General features: G+C 38.9%; 1 protein-coding gene across 1 annotated transcript in view; it reads right to left on the bottom strand.

Annotated features, from left to right (window-relative positions):
- ZSWIM5 (zinc finger SWIM-type containing 5) overlaps positions 1-21,160 on the bottom strand; it is a 160,228-nt gene that overhangs the window by 36,606 nt on the left and 102,462 nt on the right. Inside the window, exons 3-4 of the mRNA XM_010347585.3 lie at positions 6,864-7,012; positions 5,363-5,513 (exon numbers count right to left, since the gene is read on the bottom strand). Coding sequence (XP_010345887.3) covers positions 5,363-5,513; positions 6,864-7,012 — 300 coding nt within the window. The remainder of the gene's footprint in view (positions 1-5,362; positions 5,514-6,863; positions 7,013-21,160) is intronic.

Consider the following 21,160-nt stretch of genomic DNA (forward strand, 5'->3'; position numbering starts at 1 on the left):
CATATTTAATCTTCACAGGTAAAAAAGAGGACCAAAAAAGAAGCTACTAAATCTGGCAATGAGAATAACATTGGTGACCTTAGGAATGATAAAATAAATAGGATAATAGGAATGGAAAACAGATTGGGTGAGATGAGAAAGGCTTAAGAAGCAAACAAACAAACAAACAAACAAACAAAAAACCCAACAACAACAGGGTGCTAATTCTAGTCATGGAGGAGTTCCTATTTCCTAGGCATTTTGATATTAAGAAGGGGATACTGGCCAGGCACAGTGGCTTATGCCTGTAATCCCAGCAATCTAGGAGACTAAGGTGGGTGGACCACTGGAGGTTGGGAGTTTGAGACTAGCCTGGCTAACATGGTGAAACTCCACCTCTCCTAAAAATACAAAAAACTAGCCAGGCATTGTAGTGTGTGCCTGTAATTCCAGTTACTCAGGAGGCCGAGGCAAGAGAATTTCTTGAGTCTGGGAGGCAAGGTTGCAGTGAGCCAAGATTGTGCTATTGTACTCCAGCCTAGGCAACAGAGTGAGACTCCATCTCTGTCTCTCTGTCTCTCTGTCTCTCTGTCTCTCTGTCTCTCTGTCTCTCTCTCTCTCTCTCTCTCACACACACACACACACACAAACACACATAAAGAAGGGGATCCCTAGAAAGTGAGCACAAGTATTTTCACCTGTAAGTTAAACATGAGTTTTCTGTCTTATTAATTACGTCCTTATAAATTTGTTTCAAAAACACTCAAAGATAATTACATCTCTGAGAAAGAGACAGAACAAAAAGTCCTGCTAGTTGCCTGTATAAAACAGAACTCACAGAACTGTTATCAGTACCCAGAAACATTTTCCTGCAACTTAAAAAAAAAGTGGATCACAAGGTCAAGAGATCGAGACCATCCTGGTCAACATGGTGAAACCCCATCTCTACTAAAAATACAAAAATTAGCTGGGCATGGTGGCGAGTGCTTGTAGTCCCAGTTACTCAGGAGGCTGAGGCAGGAGAATTGCTTGAACCCAGGAGGCAGAGGTTGCGGTGAGCCGAGATTGCGCCATTGCACCTCAGCCTGGGTAACAAGAGCAAAACTCCATCTCAAAAAAAAAAAAAAAAGTGTTGGCTGGGTAGAGTGTCTCATGCTTGTAATACCAGTGCTTGGGGAGGCTGAGGCAGGAGGATCACAAGGCCAGGAGTTTGAGATCAGCCTGCACAACACAGTGAGACCCTATCTTTACCAAAAATTAGAATTGGCGAGTGTGGCAGCCTGTGCCTGTAATCCTAGTTACTCGGGAGGCTGAAGTGCAAGTATTTCTTGAGCCTAGGAGTTTGAGTTGCAGTGAGTTATGATCACATCACTGTATTCCACTCTAGTGGACAGAGTGAGATCCTGTCTCAAAGTAAATCAAAAAAAAGAAATTAGGGCTAGGTGTGGTGGCTCATGCCTGTGGTCCCAGCATTTTGGGAGGCCAAGGCAGGTGGATCACTTGAGGTCAGGAGGTTGAGACCAGCCTGGCTAACATGGTGAAATCCTGTCTCTACAAAACTAGAAAAATTAGCCAGGCATGGTGGTACATGCCTGTAGTCCCAGCTACTCTAAGGCTGAGGCAGGAGAAATGCGTGAATCCAGGAGGCAGAGGTTGCAGTGGGCTGAGATCGTACCACTGCACTCCACACTGGGCAACAGAGTAAGACTCTGTTTCAAAAAAAAAAAAAAGAAAAGAAAAGAAATTTAAAAATGTCAAAAACTCTAAGCAAATGTATCTACTATGGAAATTAAAATTTTACATAATTATTTTATATGAAATATGACAAAATAATAGTTATCATTGATTTCTTTCATCAGCTAGGCATTAAGGTATTAAGCATTTTATCTCATTCAGCCTGAGGGTCAACAGGTCTTGATTTGGATGTAAAAGACAGAAAATAGGGAATCAAGGATAACTCTTTAATTTTCTTCTTGAGCAACAATGGCGTCTCGCTCTGTCGCCAAGCTGGAGTGCAGTGGTGTGATCTCAGCTCACTGCAATCTCTGCCTCGCAGGTTCAAGTGATTCTCCTGCCTCAGTCTCCTGAGTAGTTGGGATTACAGGAACCCGCCACCATGTCCAGTTAATTTTTTGTATTTTCATTAGAGACAGGGTTTCACCATGTTGGCCAAGCTTGTCTCAAACTCCTGACCTCAGCTGATCCGCCTGCCTGAGCCTCCGAAAGTGCTAGAACTACCAGAGGGAGCCACCGTGCTTGGCCATCCAGCAACAAGATAATACATCTTGATGATGTATATTGAGATGGTGACAACAAGCAGAAGATAAGGCTTTGGCAGGAAAATTAAGAACTCTTAATTTTCCTGATGGCCTTATTAAGTTTGAGATGTTTCTTAGAAGTGATGGGCAGCTGGACACAGCCTGGAGCTCAGAGGAAAGATCAGGGCTAGAGACATACATTTGTAATTTACCTGCATCTGGATAGTATTTAAAGCCATGTTAGTGAATATATAATCATTTAGGTAAAGAATATAAACAGGAAAGTGGATGCTGGGAGGCATTCAATATTTAGAAGCGTCGAGGAAAGGCAGAGAAGTCTACAAAGGAGACTGAGTGAAAGTCACCAGGACCACAGTAGAGAAACCAAATGGGTATGCAGTTATGGAAACCAAAAGAGTATGGGCTTGTGGCTTGTGCCTGTAATTCCAGCACTTTGGGAGGAGGAGGTAGAATTGCTTGAGGCTAGGAATTCAAGACCAGCCCGGACACAGAGCAAGACCCTGTCACTACAAAAGGAAGGAAAAATAAAAGAGTATGGTCAACTTTACTGAAAACTACTAAGAGTTTTGAAGTAAGATGAGAACAGAGAAGTGACTGTTGTATTTAGTAATATGCAAGTTACTTGGGATTTTGACAAGAGCTGCTTCAGGAGACTAGCAGCAATGAGCAATGGAAACCCAACAGAAGTGGGCTGAAGGAAGAATGGAGGAGAGCAAATGCAAAGAGTGACCACAGATAATTTATTTTTAAAGAAATGTTGTTTCAAAGGGGAGAAGAGAAGTGGGGTAATAGTTGGTAGAGAAAGTTGGAGCATCAAAGGAGTATTTTAAAAAATTTGAGCAGTCCAGGTATGGTGGCTCATGCCTGTAATCCCAGCACTTTGGGAGGCCAAGGCGGGTGGATCACCTGAGGTCAGAAGTTTGAGACCAGCCTGGCCAACATGGTGAAACCCTGTTTCTACTAAAAGTACAAAAATTAGCCAGGCATGGTGGCACATGCCTATAGTCCTAGCTACTTGGAGGGCTGAGGCAGAAGAATTGCTTGAACCCAGGGGGCGGAGGTTGCAGTGAGCCAAGATTGTGCCACTGCACTCCACCCTGGATGACAGAGTGAGATTCTGTCTTAAAAAAAAAAAAAAAAAAAAAAGATATTAGAGCATATTTGTATGCTAATGGGAATGATTTTGTAGAGAGAAAAAAGTTAATAATACCCAAGCAAAGAAATAATTGTAGGAGCAACATTCTTGAGAAAAGGAGATAAAATAGAACCCACAGCAAACATGTAAGGGTTAGCCTTTCATGATAGCAGAGATACTCTATGGATTTTAACAGAGGAGAAGGCAAACCATATGGGAATAGACATAGAAAGCATTAGTATATTTGTAGGTGGGTAGATGATGAAACTTCATGTCTGATTGCTCCCATTTTCTCTAGTTCAGAAACTGAAAGTAGTAAGCCATTTCTTTCTACATTTGTAGTTCCTATAAACCCTGCCTAGGTTCTCCATAGATGCATAGGCCTTGTGATCAGTAAAGAGCCCTAAGAATAACTAAGGCAGCCCTTAAAATAGGGGAAGCATGAATGCACTGTGTTCTGGTGTCTAACCTAATAAGCCTTCTCCAAGTGCAGTGGTTCTCAAAGTGTGGTTGCTGGATCAGCAGCATCGGCATCCCCTGGGAATTTGTTAGAAATGCAAATTCTTAGGTCCCATTCCAAGCTACTGAATCAGAAACTCAGGATAGGGTCCAGTGATCTGTTTAAACAAGCACTCCAGGTGATTCTAAAAAGTTTCAGAATCATTGTCTTAGCAGAATGCTGAAGGTTTCTTTGAAGGTTGATATAGTAATTTGTTAAGATATGAAAAGGTCAGAAGCAAGAGCTTTTCATAATGAACCCAAGTATATAACAAGAGCTTTAAAAGCGTTGGGAGCCAGTTCTACTTACTTCCTTTCAACTACCTTTGTCCCAGAGGCAAAACCCAAGTCCACAGCACAATCCTGTGACTGGTACAGAAATTAAGATACTCAGGCCTCAGATGAAACTGACTTTCTGAAGAAGGCTGACTACAAATTCTTAAGGAATATGCACTTTGAAAAAAATAGAAGGACTTAAGATAGAACTGAGGGAGATGTTACAGAGGGATGTTTGATTTAAAGTTATATTGACTGGGCTTCCAGTGCTACAGCCACAACTTAGTAGTATGTGAACCTGAGTTCAGGGTATGGAAGATTCTGAAAGCAGGTCTAGAAGTATTAGCATGGCAAAACTGGTCTTGGAGCAAGGGAATGCTAAAGAGAAATGATGACCAAAGAGGACTGCCTTGATGAGGGAGAACCTAGAACAGAGAGGCCATTAGAAGGTAGTTCTAACCTAATCTAAAAGTTTTAAGGGAGAATGGACACCACATTGCGTTTTAAAAGTTGAGAAATCAAATAAAGTTAGTGACTGGATGTGGGGAATGAAAGAAAAATGAGTGCTTGACAGTAACTTTGGTAGGGTAAGGAATGGTGGTGCCAATGCCAGTCAGAAGAACATTCTTTTTGTAGGAGAAAGTCTGAGTTCATTTTTGGTTTCTCAGTGGGAATGGTCAATGGACATCTACTCATATAGGTCTAGAACTCAGGTAAGTAGAAAGAAGATAAAGCTGAAATGACCATATAAGTAAGCTCTGAAGCTATGATATTTTAAAAAAAAAGTTCTCAAGGGAATATAGACAAAGAATAGAAGGTCAAAGTCCAAGTATTGGAAATAGCCCTGTGTCTTAAAGGTCTGGCTGAAAGTGATACAGAAGAGCAGACTCTGGGAAAGCAACAACAGTGAGGCTAAGTATTTGGAGAGTCAGGCTAGTGTCATGCAACAGAAGCGAAGTAAAGAGGTTTTCTCTCAGCAAAGGTTTCCATGTAGTAACATCTGGAACAGAATGCTTGATGACAATAGCAAAGCACAATGCTGTGGAAGCAACAAAAGTGAGTTCAGTGTTACCAGCTGAACTGGTAGCAGAGATAGCAAGATCCATGTAATGATTGATCACAAAGGTTCATGAACACTTGTTGCCACAGGGCAAGATGGTAGGACAAAGCACTTCTCTGAAAGATGAGAACTTACCTAGCTCATCCCAGAGCTGCCTGCACTTATCCGTCATGTTTGTTCCTTGTTGTCTCCAGAGTGTGAGTCGTGGGTCAGCCATGAACTGCTCAGTTATTAGCGTCAGCATCCTTGCTCCATTGGAATCTCTCATCCGCAGCATTTCTCGAACCTGACACATAAGAAGTGGTGATTGTGCATCACAAAAAAGTAGGAGGAGAAGGAAGAGGAGGAGGGGGAAGTGAAGATGAAGTATCTGAGTACACTATATCCAAAAGAGCCAGAAAGACCTCTTGTTCTGTAAGCAAGATCTCTGCATGTATCAAGAAAGCCTGATGTTCACAAGTGGTATAACAAGATACCACTTCACACCCACTAGGATAGCTAGAATTAAAAAGTCAGATAACAACAGGTGTTGGATAGGTTGTAAAGAAATTGACCCATCATATACTATTGGTGGGAATGTAAAATGATACAGCCACCTTGGAAAACAGACTAGCAGTTCCTCAAATGATTAAGCATAGAGTTACCATATGACCCATCAATTCCACTCCAAGAAAGAAAGAAAATATATGTCTACATAGAACCTTATACAAGAATGTTTGTAGCAGTACTATTCATAATAGCCAAAAGGTAGAAACAACCCAAATTTTCACTAATAGATGAATGGATAAACAAAATGTAGGGTATCCACAGTTTGAACAATAAATCCATATTTATTATTCAGACATAAAAAGTAATGAAGTACTGATTCATGCTATGACACCAATGAATCTTAAAAACATTATGCTGAGTGAAGGAAGCCAACCATAAAAGACTACATACTATATGAATGACTGCATTCATATGAAAGTCAAGAATAGGGAAATATATAGAGACAGAAAGTAGACTAGTGGTTTCTTAGGGCTTGGGGAAGAAGACATGGAGGACAAGGGAGGGATAGGTAAGGGTATGGGGTTTCTTTTTGAGGTGATGAAAATGTTCTAAAGCTGACTGTGGTGATGGCTGCATATAACTATGAATAAACTAAAAATCACTGAAGTTTAACACTTTAAATGGGTGAATTGTATGGTATATGAATTATATCTCACTGAAAGTATTAAAGAAAAAAAAAAGAATGAAAAGAAAAACAGCCTGCTGTGAGACCCCCTAGTTTAAAATACTAAGTATCTTCAGGACCAATGTTGAAACTCTAGTCTTCAAGCTTCATCAGGCAGCACTGGATTAAAAGCAGAGGGAAGGTGTTTTTTTTTTTTTTTTTTTTTTTTGCTAAAATGCCCCAGCAATGCTAACTCATTTAGAGAGTGAAGTAAAAGGAACAGGACTACTAGGCTGAGGTGGTAGGATTCCCTGGATGCAACCTGCTCAGGTCTGGTCAGCCTCTCCCACTAGATTTCAAGTATTTAGTGCAGCTATGTCAAGTGAGCTAGGTATAATGCATGAAGCCTGAAGTGTGGTGTGCCCAGTCTATCTTAAGCTTCTTTTGTCAACAACAAAAGAAAAATCTCTTTTCATATCTTACCTTGGCAAACATTGAGTTGAGTTGCTTTCCAGAGCCACAGTAACCCCCCTGGGAGAGAAAAAGCTTCACTTGTTCTTTCACCTGTTCTTCATCCAAATGCCAACAGTTCTCATCATCAATGCTGGCCCCAGCTGTGGGGTCAGGGGCACCTATGAAGAATGGGAACAGTGAAATGAATCCCCTGAGTTCACATGCTACACATTCAGCTGGAGGGCTACCTTCTGAGCATATTCAAATAGAGATGGGTCATTCTGCTTTAATATGGGCTTTGTCAACTATATAGTCCTAAAAAATAAATACATAAAATTAATTTTTCAAAAAGCCTAAATTAAAAGATCTAATAATGCTAGTTGCAGGTTCACTTAAGTTTCAGTTATAGCCTCTTCTAAGATCTACAAATACCACCGTAGGGGGAAAAAGGCTAGAAGAAATATACAACATGCAAATAGTGCATTTTTTCGTCTAGAAGAGTGACATTTTATTTCTTCTTGCTTTTCTATGAAGTTCAAATGTGCCTTAATATGCACACATTATTTTAAAATAAAAAATACATTCTTAGGACATGAAGATTTCTTTTTGTTTGATACAGAGTCTCACTCTGTTACCAGGCTGCTGGAGTGCAGTAGCGTAATCATGGTTCACTCCAGCCTCCACCTCCCAGGCTCAATCAATCCTCCCACCTCAGCCTCCCAAGTAGCTGGCACCACAGGAGAGTGCCACCAGCCCAGCTATTTTTAAAACATTTTTTGTAGAGACAGAGTTTTGCCATGTTTCCCAGGCTTGTCTCAAACCCTGGACTCAAGTGATCCTCATACCTCAGTCTCCCAAAGTACTAGGATTACAGGCCAAAAAAATTCTATTTTTTTAAAGTTCTAGAGAACTAGAAAACTGTCCCCTAAAGCATTGGTAGAGGTGCATACAGGTGATATAATTTTATAAGTTTATACTCAAAACGTTTTCTTATTGGGCTCACCTTGACAAAACCAATGAAAACACATAGTTATTTACACACTCTTCTCTCCTAGCAGTCTGTTAATTCTTTGCTCACAGTTGAATCCAAAGCTGAATCACCTATAGCATAGGGCTGATAATGTGACAAGCACTCTGGAAATGTCTGTGAAATGAAAACTGAATCATTTTCTTTCACTCTCTTATAGACAGAGTGCTGTAACAAGTTGTTTTTTTTTTTTTAATTTTTAACTGACAATAATTATATGTATATATGGGGTACGATGTAATGTTTTCATCTACGTATACTCTTTTTTTTGAGATAGAGTCTCACTCTATTGTCCAGGCTGGAGTGCAGTGGCACGATCTCAACTCAACACATTGCAACCTCCGGCTTCTGGGTCCAAATGATTTTTGTGCCTTAGCCTCCCAAGTAGCTGTGATTTTAGGAATGTGCCACCATGCCTGGCTAATTTTTGTATCTTTGGCAGAGATGGGGTTTTCGTCATATTGGCCAGGCTGGTCTCAAACTCCTGGCCTCAAGTGATCTGCCCACCTTGGCCTTCCATAGTGTTAGGATTACAAGTGTGGACCACCATGCCCAGACTGATCTATGTATACATTACGCAAAGATTTGATCAAGTCAATTAGCATACCCATCACCTCACCGGTTTGTCTTTTTTTTTTTTTTTTTTGATGTTAAGAATATTAAAAATCTACTTTAGTAATTTTGAAATATACATTACTGGATGGGTGCAGTGGCTCACGCCTGTCCCAGCACTTTGGGAGTGGCTGGAGTGCAGTGGTGTGATCATGGCTTACTGCAGCCTCAACCTCCTGTGCTCAAGTGATTCTACCATGTTAGGTACCCAAGTAGCTGGGACTAAAGACATGTACCACTATGTCCAACTAATTTATTTTTTAATTTTTTGTAGAGACAGGGTCTTGCAACTATGTTGCCCAGGCTGGTCTCGAACTTCTGGGCTCAAGAGATCCTCCCATCTCAGCTTCCCAAAGTCTTGGGATTACAGGCATAACCCACCATACCTGGCCAAGTTTTTAAAAAAATAATTTCGACTCTTATTTTAGATTAAAGGGATATATGTACAGGTTTGTTACATGGGTATATTGTGTGATGTTGAGGTTTGGGGTAAAAATGATCTAATTACCCAGAGAGTGAGCATAGAATCCAACAGGTATTTTTCAGATCTTATCCCCTCCTTTTCTCTCTCTAGTGGTTCCCAGGGTCTATTGTGCCCATCTTTATGACCATGTGTAACCAGTGCTTGGCTCCCATTTGTAAGTGAGAACCTGTGGTATCTGGCTTTCTGTTTCTGAGTTAATTTACTTAGGATAATGGCCTCCAGCTGCATCAATGTTGCTGCAAAGGAAATTATTTTGGTCTTTTTTTTTAATAGCTGCATTGTATTCCATGGTGTATAGGTACACATTTTCTTTATACAATCCACTGCTGTTGGGTACCTAGGTTGATTCCATGTCTTTGCTATTGTGAACATATTGAGTGCCTGTATCTTTTAGGTAGAATGATTTATTCTCCTTTGGGTATAAACTCGGTAATGGGATTGCTGGGTGGCATGGTAGTTCTGTTTTAAGTGCTTCCAGAACTCTCCAAATAAACACAGTACTTCCCTGCTCAAAAGTATTCAGTCATGCCCCATTCTTACTAAATTAAGTCCAAATGCCTTGGCATGGCATTCAAGGCCCTCTATGCTCAGACTCTTTTATTTTTAGTCATGTCTTCCCCTATACTTATGATATGCTTCGGCCAAAAACAGTGTTCCCAGAAGTCAACCACACTGGCTTATGACACACTTTTCCTCCTCTTCCCTCTAACCTGTTCTTTGACCAAAAAAACCAACAGTTATCATTGTCAATATTACTTAAGTTCCAGAGTCAGAGCTGCAATGAGAAACAGAAACCATAAAATTAGTGTGCAGAGAGGATAACACTGCTGAGATTCATATACTGCTAGTTTACTTGGCAGTAGCATTTTTTAACCCACTCACTGAATTAGCCATATACTCCATTTCCACCTGCCAAAAGTATGCCCATCTTATGCTCATGTACTTGGCATATAATGGCAATAACACTATTTTTCTGTATTTGTATTCTCCTGATATTCACTTGCTAATTAACATTCTTCATAGTACGTACTTTATTATTACTTTCCTTAAGTGGTCTTCATAGCACTTGATTATTACTTCTCTTGCACTTTATTTTACGTTATAATTGTGATTTCTCATATATTCCCAACTAAGTTGAAATTTTAAAAAATGGGATTCCTTTTTGTACTTCACAGTAACTGGCTCATTATAGCACTGAGTTAATATTTATAGAATGAACACATATATATCTCACTGACCATCTAGATTTAAGCTCCACATAGGCAAATATTATGTCCTATACTTCTTTTATATCCAAAAAGCGGCAAAGCAAAACAAATATACTCCTTATCCTTAAATATTTGTTAGTAACAAGTATTTATTGAGCATGATTCCTACATGCTAAAGGCTAAGCACTTTTTATACATATACCCATTAGAATGTATGCTCCTTGAGGATAGAAGCTTTTATTTATAGGTATATTGCGGTGGCTCAAGCCTGTAATCCCAGCACTTTGGGAGGCCAAGGCGGGTGGATCACGAGGTCAAGAGATCGAGACCATCCTGGTCAACATGGTGAAACCCCGTCTCTACTAAAAATACAAAAAAATTAGCTGGGCATGGTGGCGCGTGCCTATAATCCCAGCTACTCAGGAGGCTGAGGCGGGAGAACTGCCTGAACTCAGGAGGCGGAGGTTGCGGTGAGCCGAGATCGTGCCATTGCGCTCGAGCCTGGGTAACAAGAGTGAAACTCCGTCTCAAAAAAAAAAAAAAAAGAAAAAGAAAAGTGCCTGGCACATAGTAGGTGCACAATAAATATTTATTGAATAAATTCCAAGGAACCTTCAAAACAACTCTATGAGGCCATATTATTCTCCTAATTTTAAAGAAACTAAAGTTTAGACAGGGTAGCTTAGATGTAAAGTATATCAGCCAGGATCTATATACTGGTCTCTCTCAGAAGCCTGTCTCTTTACTACAAGGCTATCCTTTGCCTTCAGTCTCATACTGGTGTGATTCACCAGTTGGTTTCAGGACCTCTGAAGCCGTAATTGATAGTGTGTCTGAAGACAGCCAAATCCCATCTTTTCTTGGCTTATTCTGCTACATAGAATATGGGATTAGTCAGAATAATGCATTTTCCCCACAGTGAGAATAACTAGCATTCTCATCAGTACAGTGATTCTCAGATATTAATATATAGAACAATATCTTGGGGTTTATGTGAAAAATTCAGGTTAAAACAATTCCGGTCTTCAGGAGCTCCATAGCAGGCATCCCCAAACTACGGCCTGCAGGCCGCATGCAGCCCCCTGAGGCCATTTATCCGGCCCCCCGCCGCACTTCAGGAAGGGGCACCTCTTCCACTGGTGGTCAGTGAGAGGAGCACAGTATGTGGCGACCCTCCAACAGTCTGAGGGACCGTGAACTGGCCCCCTGTGTAAAAAGTTTGAGGATGCCTGCTCCACAGAGATGAAACTGAAATAAACTAGGTTAAACCAAGGACTGGGTTGTTGAGTACTTTGGAGCTAAAGATTGGGGGAGGAATGAACTGCAATGGTGCTCCAGCAGCAGAGGGCAGAGATGGTTTGAATACCAATTCTGACCCTTGGGTGGTTAAGTTCGGATATGAAAAAGCAGAAACAGAATCTAGTTTTTTAGGGGTGTTGGCCTTAAACTGACTGGAAATGTGGACTGACACCATCTCCTCTAAAGATTTGAAGAGGTATGAAAATAAGTAAAGAACACTTAGCACGCAGGTAATGATAGTTGTAGTAACTGTAGAAGAAATAAGGCACAGTTTATACATACCTAGTGTGCATCTATAGAAAACTTCTGGGATAGGGCTAGGACAAGGCAAAACCTTGAGAGTTACTAACAGTACAACTTCACCTGAAACTTCAAAGAGCTTGTTTATTTGATAGGAGAGAAAGGAAGGTAAATTGTACAAATGTTTGATGGTCCGCAATGAACCCTACGAGGTGAGAAACTGAGCTGCTAAATGGGTGACAGAAGTGAAAAAGGAAGTGATTTAATATTTGGGGCATCAAGGTAACAAACTACAAGGAGTTGGTGTGACTGCTGAGGCAATCAAAGTCATTTGACAAGAGCATGAACTGGCAAGAGACCCCATGGAGAATTTTCTAAAACATTTTCATTTATTCAGTCAATATTTATAGAGAGCCTGTTATGTACAGAATCTGTGTCAAATTCTGTATATATAGTGGTAAACAAAGCAGATATGGAGCTTATAGTTGGGGAGAGAGACCTTAAGCACATAATCACATATACACATTTTTTTGTGGAAAGGATGAAGAGTCAAAGAAGGCTTCTCTGAGAAAGTGACATTTAAGCTGACACCTGAAGAATAAATAGGACTTAGCCTGGCAGAGAGTGGAATACTGTGTACTTTTTGTTAAAAAAAAAAAGAAAAGCATTATGTCATAAATTACTTTAGTAATGAAATACAACTATAATAAAGCAGGGAGGACAGCAACAGCGGATAGGAAAGGAGGATGTTCTCTCAAGGAGAGGGAATATCACGTGAAAATTTTAGGCAAAAGCCAGATAGATCAAAGTTTTGTATGCCACGGAAACTTGGACTCAATCCTAACAGTAATAGGGGCCACTGAAGGATTTTAAACAAGAAGTGATACAATATCTGCAGTTACAGAAAAGTCACTTTGGATGGTGTTGTGAAGAATAGAATAGAGGAAATTAATAGTGGAAATAGAAAGATCAGTTAGATGGGTACTAAACAATTTATGTGAGAGATTATAGTGGTTTGATTTAATAGGGAGAAGTAGAAAATTATGAAGTATATTTCAGAAGTAAAATTAACACATCTTGCAATAAAAGGCAAAGGTGTTAGAAGTAACTACAAGGTTTCCATCATGATTCAGTGGCTAGATGGTGGTGTTATATTGTGAATACAGGAGGATAAGTAAGCTTGGGGAAGAAGATCATAAAATCACATTTGGTATGTTGATCTTGGGATGTCTTTATGATGTTCAATAGTTGGATATAGAGTCTAAAGCTCAAAAGAAATGGGCTGAAGAAATACATCTGTGAGGCTGGGCATGGTGGCTCATGCCTATAATTCTGGCACCTTGGGAGGCCAAGGTGGGTATGTTGCTTGAGCCCAAGAGTTCAAGACCAGCCTGGGCAACACAGTGAGACCCTGTCTCTACAAAAAATACAAAAATTAGCCAAGCATGGTGGCATGAGCCTGCAGTCCCAGCTACTTGGGAGGCTGAGGTAGGAGGATCACCTGAGCCCAGGGAGACAGAGGCTACAGTGAGCTGTGATCATGCCACTACATTCCAGCCTAGGTGACAGAGTAAGACTGTGTCTCAAAAAAAAAAAAAAAATTGTGAGTCATGGAATATAGATAATATTTGAAGTCAAGGATGTAACCTGAGACTGCCTACAGAGATCATATAAAATAAGAAGAGAAAATTTAAGATTAATCTACAAGAAATGTCAATATTCACAGGTCAAATAGTACAGTACAAGACAGCATCAAGGAACAAAACATTAAGGGCACAAATAATTTAACCAGATAAACCAGGTGTGGAGTTCACAGACTGCTTCTTCAGCTGTTTCTCGCTAACTCCCAGGCAGCAGCTTTTAAAAAATATCCTTTCTTTAGCTTAAAAATCAAATTAAAATGCCCTTATATGTTCACTGGTTAGAACATTTTAGTCTTTTCACAGAAAGAGATGTGTATGAAACCACTTATCTCTAGTAACAATAAAGTAGACCTAGTCAATATAAATGATACTTTAATATTATAGTCCGAATTTTTTCCTAAGGACTAATAAGAGAAATGGTGACTAGTGAAGATAAGATAGAAAAGATATCTTTCATAAATAATTATAAAACAAACCATTGTATGGGTTAAGCCTCCATGTAAGCACTGAGGCTTATAAAATGAGACCTGTACTGAGGGGGCTATTAAGTCTAAGGAACCAATTTTTCTTTCTTTTTTTTGAGATGCAGTCTCACTCTGTTGCCCAGGCTGGAGTGCAGTGGTGCAATCTCAGCTCACTGCAACCTCCGCCTCCAGAGTTCAAGCCATTCTCCTGCCTCAGCCTCCTGAATAGCTGGGATTACAGGTGCACACCACCATGCCTGGCTAATTTATGTATTTTCAGTAGAGATAGGGTTTCACCATGTTGGCCAGGCTGGTTCTGAACTCTTGACCTCAGGTGATCCTTCCGCCTCGGCCCCCCAAAGTGTTAGGATTACAGGCGTGAGCCATGGCACCTGGCCGATAAATAGTAACTTAAAATTTTTTAAGACAGTCCAATTTGTTGGTCTTTTCCTACTAAAGAGAATTTTCTCTACCTCAAGGACAGGAAGGTGTTCTCTTATCTTTTAGGTTTTACTCTTCCACTTTTCACATTTATATCTGCAATCCATCTGCAACTTAATTTTCTGAATGGTATGAGGTAGAAGTCAAATTTCAACTGGAAATTTGATTTCCAGTTGATCCAGCATCACTTACTGAAAAGATTTTTCTTTTCCCTTTCTTGGCATTTAGTGGAATCCTCTCACTGTTTTGTTGTTGTTGTTGTTAAGACAGGGTCTTTGTCTCCCAGGCTGGAGTGCAGTGGTGCCATTGTAGCTCGTTGCAGCCTCAAACTCCTTGGCTCAAGCAATCCTCTAGCCTTGGCCTCAACCTCCTGAGTAGCTGGGACTACAGGCACACACCACTATGCCCAACTAATTTTTTTATTTGTAGAGATGGGATCTTATTTTGTTGCCCAGGCTGGTCTCAAACTCCTGGGCTCAAGCAATCCTGCTTTGACCTCCCAAAGTGTTGGAATTACTGGCGTGAGCCATCCCACCCAGTCAGAATCCTTTCATTTTAGAAATTCACATTTTTATTCCAGAAAATTTTCTTCACTTATTTAAATGGTAAATTCCTTACCTCTGTTTTCTATTTATAGAACCCCTATTAAACACTGGAATTTGAGGACTTGTAATTTTTGATGTATTTTTCCTCCTACTTTTCATCTTTGTCTTTTTGCTCTACTCCATAGGTATTTTATTTTCCAATAATTCTACTGAGTTTTCAAATTTTCTGCCATCAAATTTTTAGTATTAAGAGTTTTTTTCTGTTCTTTGAATTTGTTTTTGTAGTATCTAGTTATTTCATAGGTTGCAATATCTTATTATTTCTATAATACTACTAATTTTTCAAAGTTTTGTACTTTCTGCAGTTTGTATTTCCCCCAAATTCTTTCCATGTTTGTTAGTACTACTATCTTCTATAGTTTTCCATACTATTGAACATTCACTTTTTGAAAGTCAGTGCTACACTGACATTGATAATAACTTGCTAGTTTTTCCCCCTACTTTGCTAATTCCTACATTGGCTCCTCTTTCGTCACCTGTTTATTCAAGGAGGTTTTCAATAAACGGACGTTTATTCATTATTTTACAGGTATCAGGCTTCATAATGGAGACTTGGAAATTAGCAAAACGTGGTTCCTAACCTAACTTCTCAAGTTATCTTACTTTTCTCTTGGTATTCAATCTTTCTTTTTTAATTTTTAATTTTAATTTTTGTGGGTACATAGTAGGTGTATATATTTATGGGGTACATGAGATGCTTTTGTATAGGTGTGCAATGCATAATAATCACATCATGGAAAATGGGGTATTCACTACCTCAAGTATTTATCCTTTGTGTTATAAACAATCCAATTATGCTCTTTCAGTGATTTTAAAATGTACAATTAAATTATTGACTATAGTCATCCTGTTGTGCTATCAAATACTAGGTCATTTTCATTACTATTTTTTGTACCCATTAACCATCCTACCTCCCCCACATCCTCCCACTACTTTTCCCAGCCTCTGGTAACCATCGTTGTACTTTTATCTCCATGAGATCAATTGTTTTGATTTTTAGATTTCACAAATAAGTGAGAACATGCGATGATGTGTGCCTTTCTGTGCCTGTCTTATTTCATCTAGCATAATTACCTCCAGTTCCATCCATGTTGTTACAAATGACAGAATTTTTTTTTTTTTTTTTTTTTTGAGAGAGGGTCTTGCTCTGTCACCCAGGCTGGAGGACACTGATATGATCATGGCTAACTGCAGCCTTAACCTCCCAGGATCAAGCAATTCTCCTGCCTTGGCCTCCCCAGCAGCTGAAACTACAGGTGCATGCCACCAACTGGCTAATTTTTTTAATTTTTGTAGAGATGGAGTTTTGCCATGTTGCCCAGGCTGGTTGTGAACACCTGAGCTCAAGCAATCTGCCTGCTTTCACCTCCCAAAGTGCTGGGACTACTGGGACTACAGGTGTGAGCCACCGCACTCAGCTGATAGCATTCTTTTTTATTGCTGAATAGTATTCTACTGTGTATAAGTACCACATTTTCTTTATCCATTCATCTGCTAATGGACACTTAGGATGCTACCAAATCTTGGCTATTGTCAACACTGCTGCAACAAACATGCAAGTGCAGACCTCTCTTTGATATGTTGATTTCCTTTCTTTTGGGTATATGCCCAGCAGTGGGATTGCTGAATCATATGGTAGCTCTATGTTTAGCTTTTTGAGGAACTTTCAAACTGTTCTCCATAGTGGTTGTACTAATTTATGTTGCCAGCAACAGTGTACGAGGGTCTCCTTTCTCCACATCCTCATCAGTATTTATTATTGCCTTTCTTTTGGATATAAGCCATTTTTACTGAGGTGAGATAGGTCATTGTGGTTTTGATTTGCACTTCTTTGATGATAAATGACAGAGTACCTTTTCATACACTCATTTGCCATTTGTATGTCTTCTTTGAGAAATGTCTATTCAGATCTTTTGCCCATTTTAAAATCAGATTATTAGATTTTTTTGCCTATAGAATTGTTTAAGCTCCTTATGTATTCTGGTTATTAATCCCTTGTCAAATGGGTAGTTTGCTAATATTTTCTCCCATTCTGTGAGTTGTCTCTTCACTTTGTTGATTATTTCCTTTGCTGTGCAGACGCTTTTTAACTTGATGTGATCCCATTTATCCATTTTTGCTTTAGCTGCCTGTGCTTGTGGGTTATTACAAGAAATCTTTGCCCAGTCCAGTGATCTAGAGAGCTTCCCCAATGTTTTCTTGTAGTAGTTTCATAGTTTCAGGTCTTGGATTTAAGTCTTTAATCCATTTTTATCTGATTTTTGTACATGGCTAGAGATAGGGGTCTAGTTTCATTTCTTCTGCATATGGATATCCAGTTTCCCAGCACCCATTTATTGAAGAAAGTATTTTTTCCTCAGTGTATGTTCTTGGCACCTCTGTCAAAAATGAGTTCGATGTAGGTGTGTGGATTTTTTTCTGGGTTTTCTATTCTGTTCCATTGGTCTATGTGTCTGTTTTATGACAGTACCATGCTGTTTTAGTTACTATAGCTCTGTTGCATAATGTGAAGTCAGGTAATATGATACCTCCAGTTTCGTTCTTTTTGCTTAGGATAGCTTTGGCTATTCCAGGTCTTTTGTGGTTTCAAACAACAAAAAACAATTTTAGAGTTGTTTTTTCTATTTCTGTGAAGAATGTCATTGGCGTTTTGATAGGGATTACACTTAATCTGTAGATTACTTATAGTATTATGAATATTTTAACAATATTCGTTTTTCTAATCCATGAACACGGATTATCTCCATTTTTTTGGTGAACTCCCGACCTCAGGTGATCTGCCTGCTTTGGCCTCCAAAGTGTCTGGATTACAGGCGTGAGCCACCACACCCAGCCCATTTTTTGGTGTCTTCTAAAATTTTTTTTCATCAGTGTTTTATAGTTTTCATCTTAGGGATCTTTCACTTCTTTGATTAATTCCTTGGCATTTAATTTTATTTGTGGCTATTTTAAATGGGATTACTTTTCAAATTTCTTTTTTAGATTGTTCACTGTTGCATATACAATTGCTACTGATTTTTTTTTTTTTTTTTTTTTTTTTTGGAAAGTTGCCCAGGCTGGAGTGCAATGGCGTGATCTTGGCTCACTACAACCTCTGCCTCCCAGGTTCAAGTGATTCTCCTGCCTCAGCCTCCTGAGTAGCTGGGATTACAGGCACCTACCATCACACGCAGGTAATTTTTGTATTTTTAGTAGAGACAGGGTTTCGCCATGTTGGCCAGGCTTGTCTCAAACTCCTGACTTCAGGTGACCCACCCACCTTGGCCTCCCAAAGTGCTGGGATTATAGGCAGGAGGCACCGTGCCCGGCTTGCTACTGATTTTTGTAGCTTGATTTTGTATCCTGCAATTTTACTAAATTTGTTTATTAGTTCTAGTAGTTTTTTGGTGGAGTCTTTAGGTTTTTCCAAATATAATTATCAACTGCAAACAAGGATAATTTGACTTCTTCCTTTCCAATTTAAATGTCCCTTATTTCTCTCTTACTTGCTTGCTCTAGCTAGGACCTCCAGCACTATGTTGAATAACAGTCATAATATGGGGCATCCTTGTCATGTTCCAGATCTTAGAGGAAAAGTTTTCAGTTTTTCCTCATTCAGTATGACATTAGCTGTGGGTCTGCCATATATGTCTTTTATTATGTTGAGGTATGTTCCTTGTGTACCCATTTTTAAAGTGTTATCATGAAGAGATGTTGGATTTTATCAAATGCTTTTTCAGCATCAACTGAAACGATCATATGGTTTTTATCCTTCATTCTGCTAACATGATGTATCCCATTGATTTGCACATATTGAACCATCCTTGCATCCCAGGGATAAATCCCACTTGATCATGATGGATGGTCTTTTTAATATATTGTTGAATTCAGTTTGCCTGTATTTTGTTGAGGAATTTTTGCATCAATATTCATCAAAGATATGGCCAGTAGTGTTTTTTTGTTTTGTTTTTGATATGTCTTTGTCTGGTTTTGGTTTCAGGGTAATACCTGCCTTGTAGAATGAGTTTGGAAGTATTTCTTCCTCCTCTGTTTTTCAGAATAGTTTGAGTAAGATTGGTATTAATTATTCTTTAAATGTATCATAGAATTCAGTGGTGAAGCCATTTGGGTCCCAGGTTTTTCATTACTGAGTTATCTTTTATTATGGCTTTGATCTTGTTGCTTGTTATTGGTCTGTTCCAGTTTTGGATTTCTTCATGATTCAGTCTTGATAGGTTATATGTATCTTGAAATTTGTCCATTTCTTCTAGATTTCCTGATTTATTGGCATATAGTTGTTCACAGTAGCCACTGATGATTCTTTGAATTTCTGGGGTATCAGCTGTAATGTCTCCTTTTCATCTGATTTTATTTATTTGGATCTTCTCTTTTTTTCTTAGTCTGGCTAAAGGTTTGTCACTTTTGTTTAACTTTTCAAAAAACCAACCTTTTGTTTTATTTATTTTTAATTTTTCTTCAATTTCATTCATTTCTGCTCTGATCTTTATTTTTTCTTCTATTAATATTAATTTTGGGTTTGCTCTTTTGAGTTAAGATGCATCATTAGATTGTTTATTTGAAGTTTTTCTTCTTTTTGATGTAGATACTTACAGCTATACATTTCACTCTTAGTACACCTTTTGCTGTATCCTATAGGTTTCAGTATGTTGTGTTTCCATTATCATTGGTGAAATTTTTCAATTTCTTCTTAATTTCTTTATTGACTCACTGGTCATTCAGGAGCATATTAATTTCCATGTATCTGCATAGTTTCCAAAATTCCTCATTAATGATTTCTAGTTTTATTCCATTATGGTCAGAGAAGACACCTGACATTATTTCAGTTTTTTTGAATGTTTTGAGACTTGTTTTGTAACCTAACATATGATCTATCTTTGAGAATGATCCATGTGCTGAAGAAAAGAATGTGTATTCTGCAACTGCTGGCTGAAATGTCCTATAAATAACTATTAGGCACATTTGGTCTACTGTGCAGATTAAATCCAGTGTTCCTTTGTTGATTTTCTGTCTGGAGGATGTGTCTAATGGTAATAGTGGGTTGCTGAAGTCTCCAGCTATTACTGTACTGAGGTCTATCTCTCTATTTAGCTCTAATAGTATTTGCTTTATACATACTGAGTGCTCCAGTATTGGGTGTATATATATTTATAACCGTTAAATCCTCTTACTGAACTAACCCCTTTATCATTATGTCATGATCTTCATCTCTTATAGTTTTTTCTTCTTACAGTTTTTTGTCGTGAAATCTATTCTATCTGATATAAGCATAGCTACTTCTGTTCCTTTTTGTTTCCACTGACATGAAATCCCTTTATTTTTAATCCCTTTATTTTCAGTGTGTCTTTGTAAGTGAAGTGTGTTTTTTGTAGGTAACAGATGACTGGGTGTAATTTTTTTTTAATCCATCCAGCCACTTTATGTCTTTTTATTGGTGAGTTTAGTCTATTCACATTCAGTGTTGTTATTGATAAGTAAGGACTTAGTTCTGCCATTTTGTTATTTGTTTTCTGGTTTTCTCTTCTCTTCCGTCTTTCCTTCTTGTCTTGTTTTCCTTTAGTGAAGGTAAATTTCTCTGGTGATATAATTTAGTTTCTTACTTTTAACTTTTTGTGTATCTGTTGTATTTTTTTTTGGAGACAGAGTCTCACTTTATCGCCAGGCTGGAGTGCAGTGGCATGATCCTGGTTCACTGCAACTTCCGTTTTCCAGTTTCAAGCGATTCTCCTGCCTCATCCTCCTGAGTAGCTAGGACTACAGATATGCACCACCACGCCCGGCCCTTTTTTTTTTTTTTTTTTTTTTTTGTATTTTTAGTAGAGATGGGGTTTCACCATGTTGACCAGGATGGTTTCGATCTCTTGATCTTGTGATCTGCCCGCCTCGGCCTCCCAAAGTGCTGGGATTACAGGTGTGAGCCACTGCACCCGGCCATCTGTTGTATTTTTTTTGGTTTGAAGTTACATGAAGCTTGCAAATACTATCTTATAACCCATTATTTTAAGCTGGTAACAACTTACACTGTTTGCAAAAACAAACAAACAAGTCAAAAGAAACCTAATAAAAACTCTACAACTTCGTCCCCCTGCTTTTTAACTTTTTGTTGTTTCCACTTATTTCTCATTGTACTATGTCTTGAAAAGTTGTAGTTATTATTTTTGATTGGTTCATAGTTTAGTCTTTCTACTTAAGGGTAGCTTAGGGCTGGGTGTGGTGGTTCACACCTATAATTCCAGCACTTTGGGAGGCTGAGGCAGACAGATGGATCACAAGGTCAGGCATTTGTGAGACCAGCCTGACCAACATG

Source organism: Saimiri boliviensis, chromosome 11 (genome assembly GCF_048565385.1).
Source record: "Saimiri boliviensis isolate mSaiBol1 chromosome 11, mSaiBol1.pri, whole genome shotgun sequence".
NCBI lineage: Eukaryota > Metazoa > Chordata > Mammalia > Primates > Cebidae > Saimiri > Saimiri boliviensis.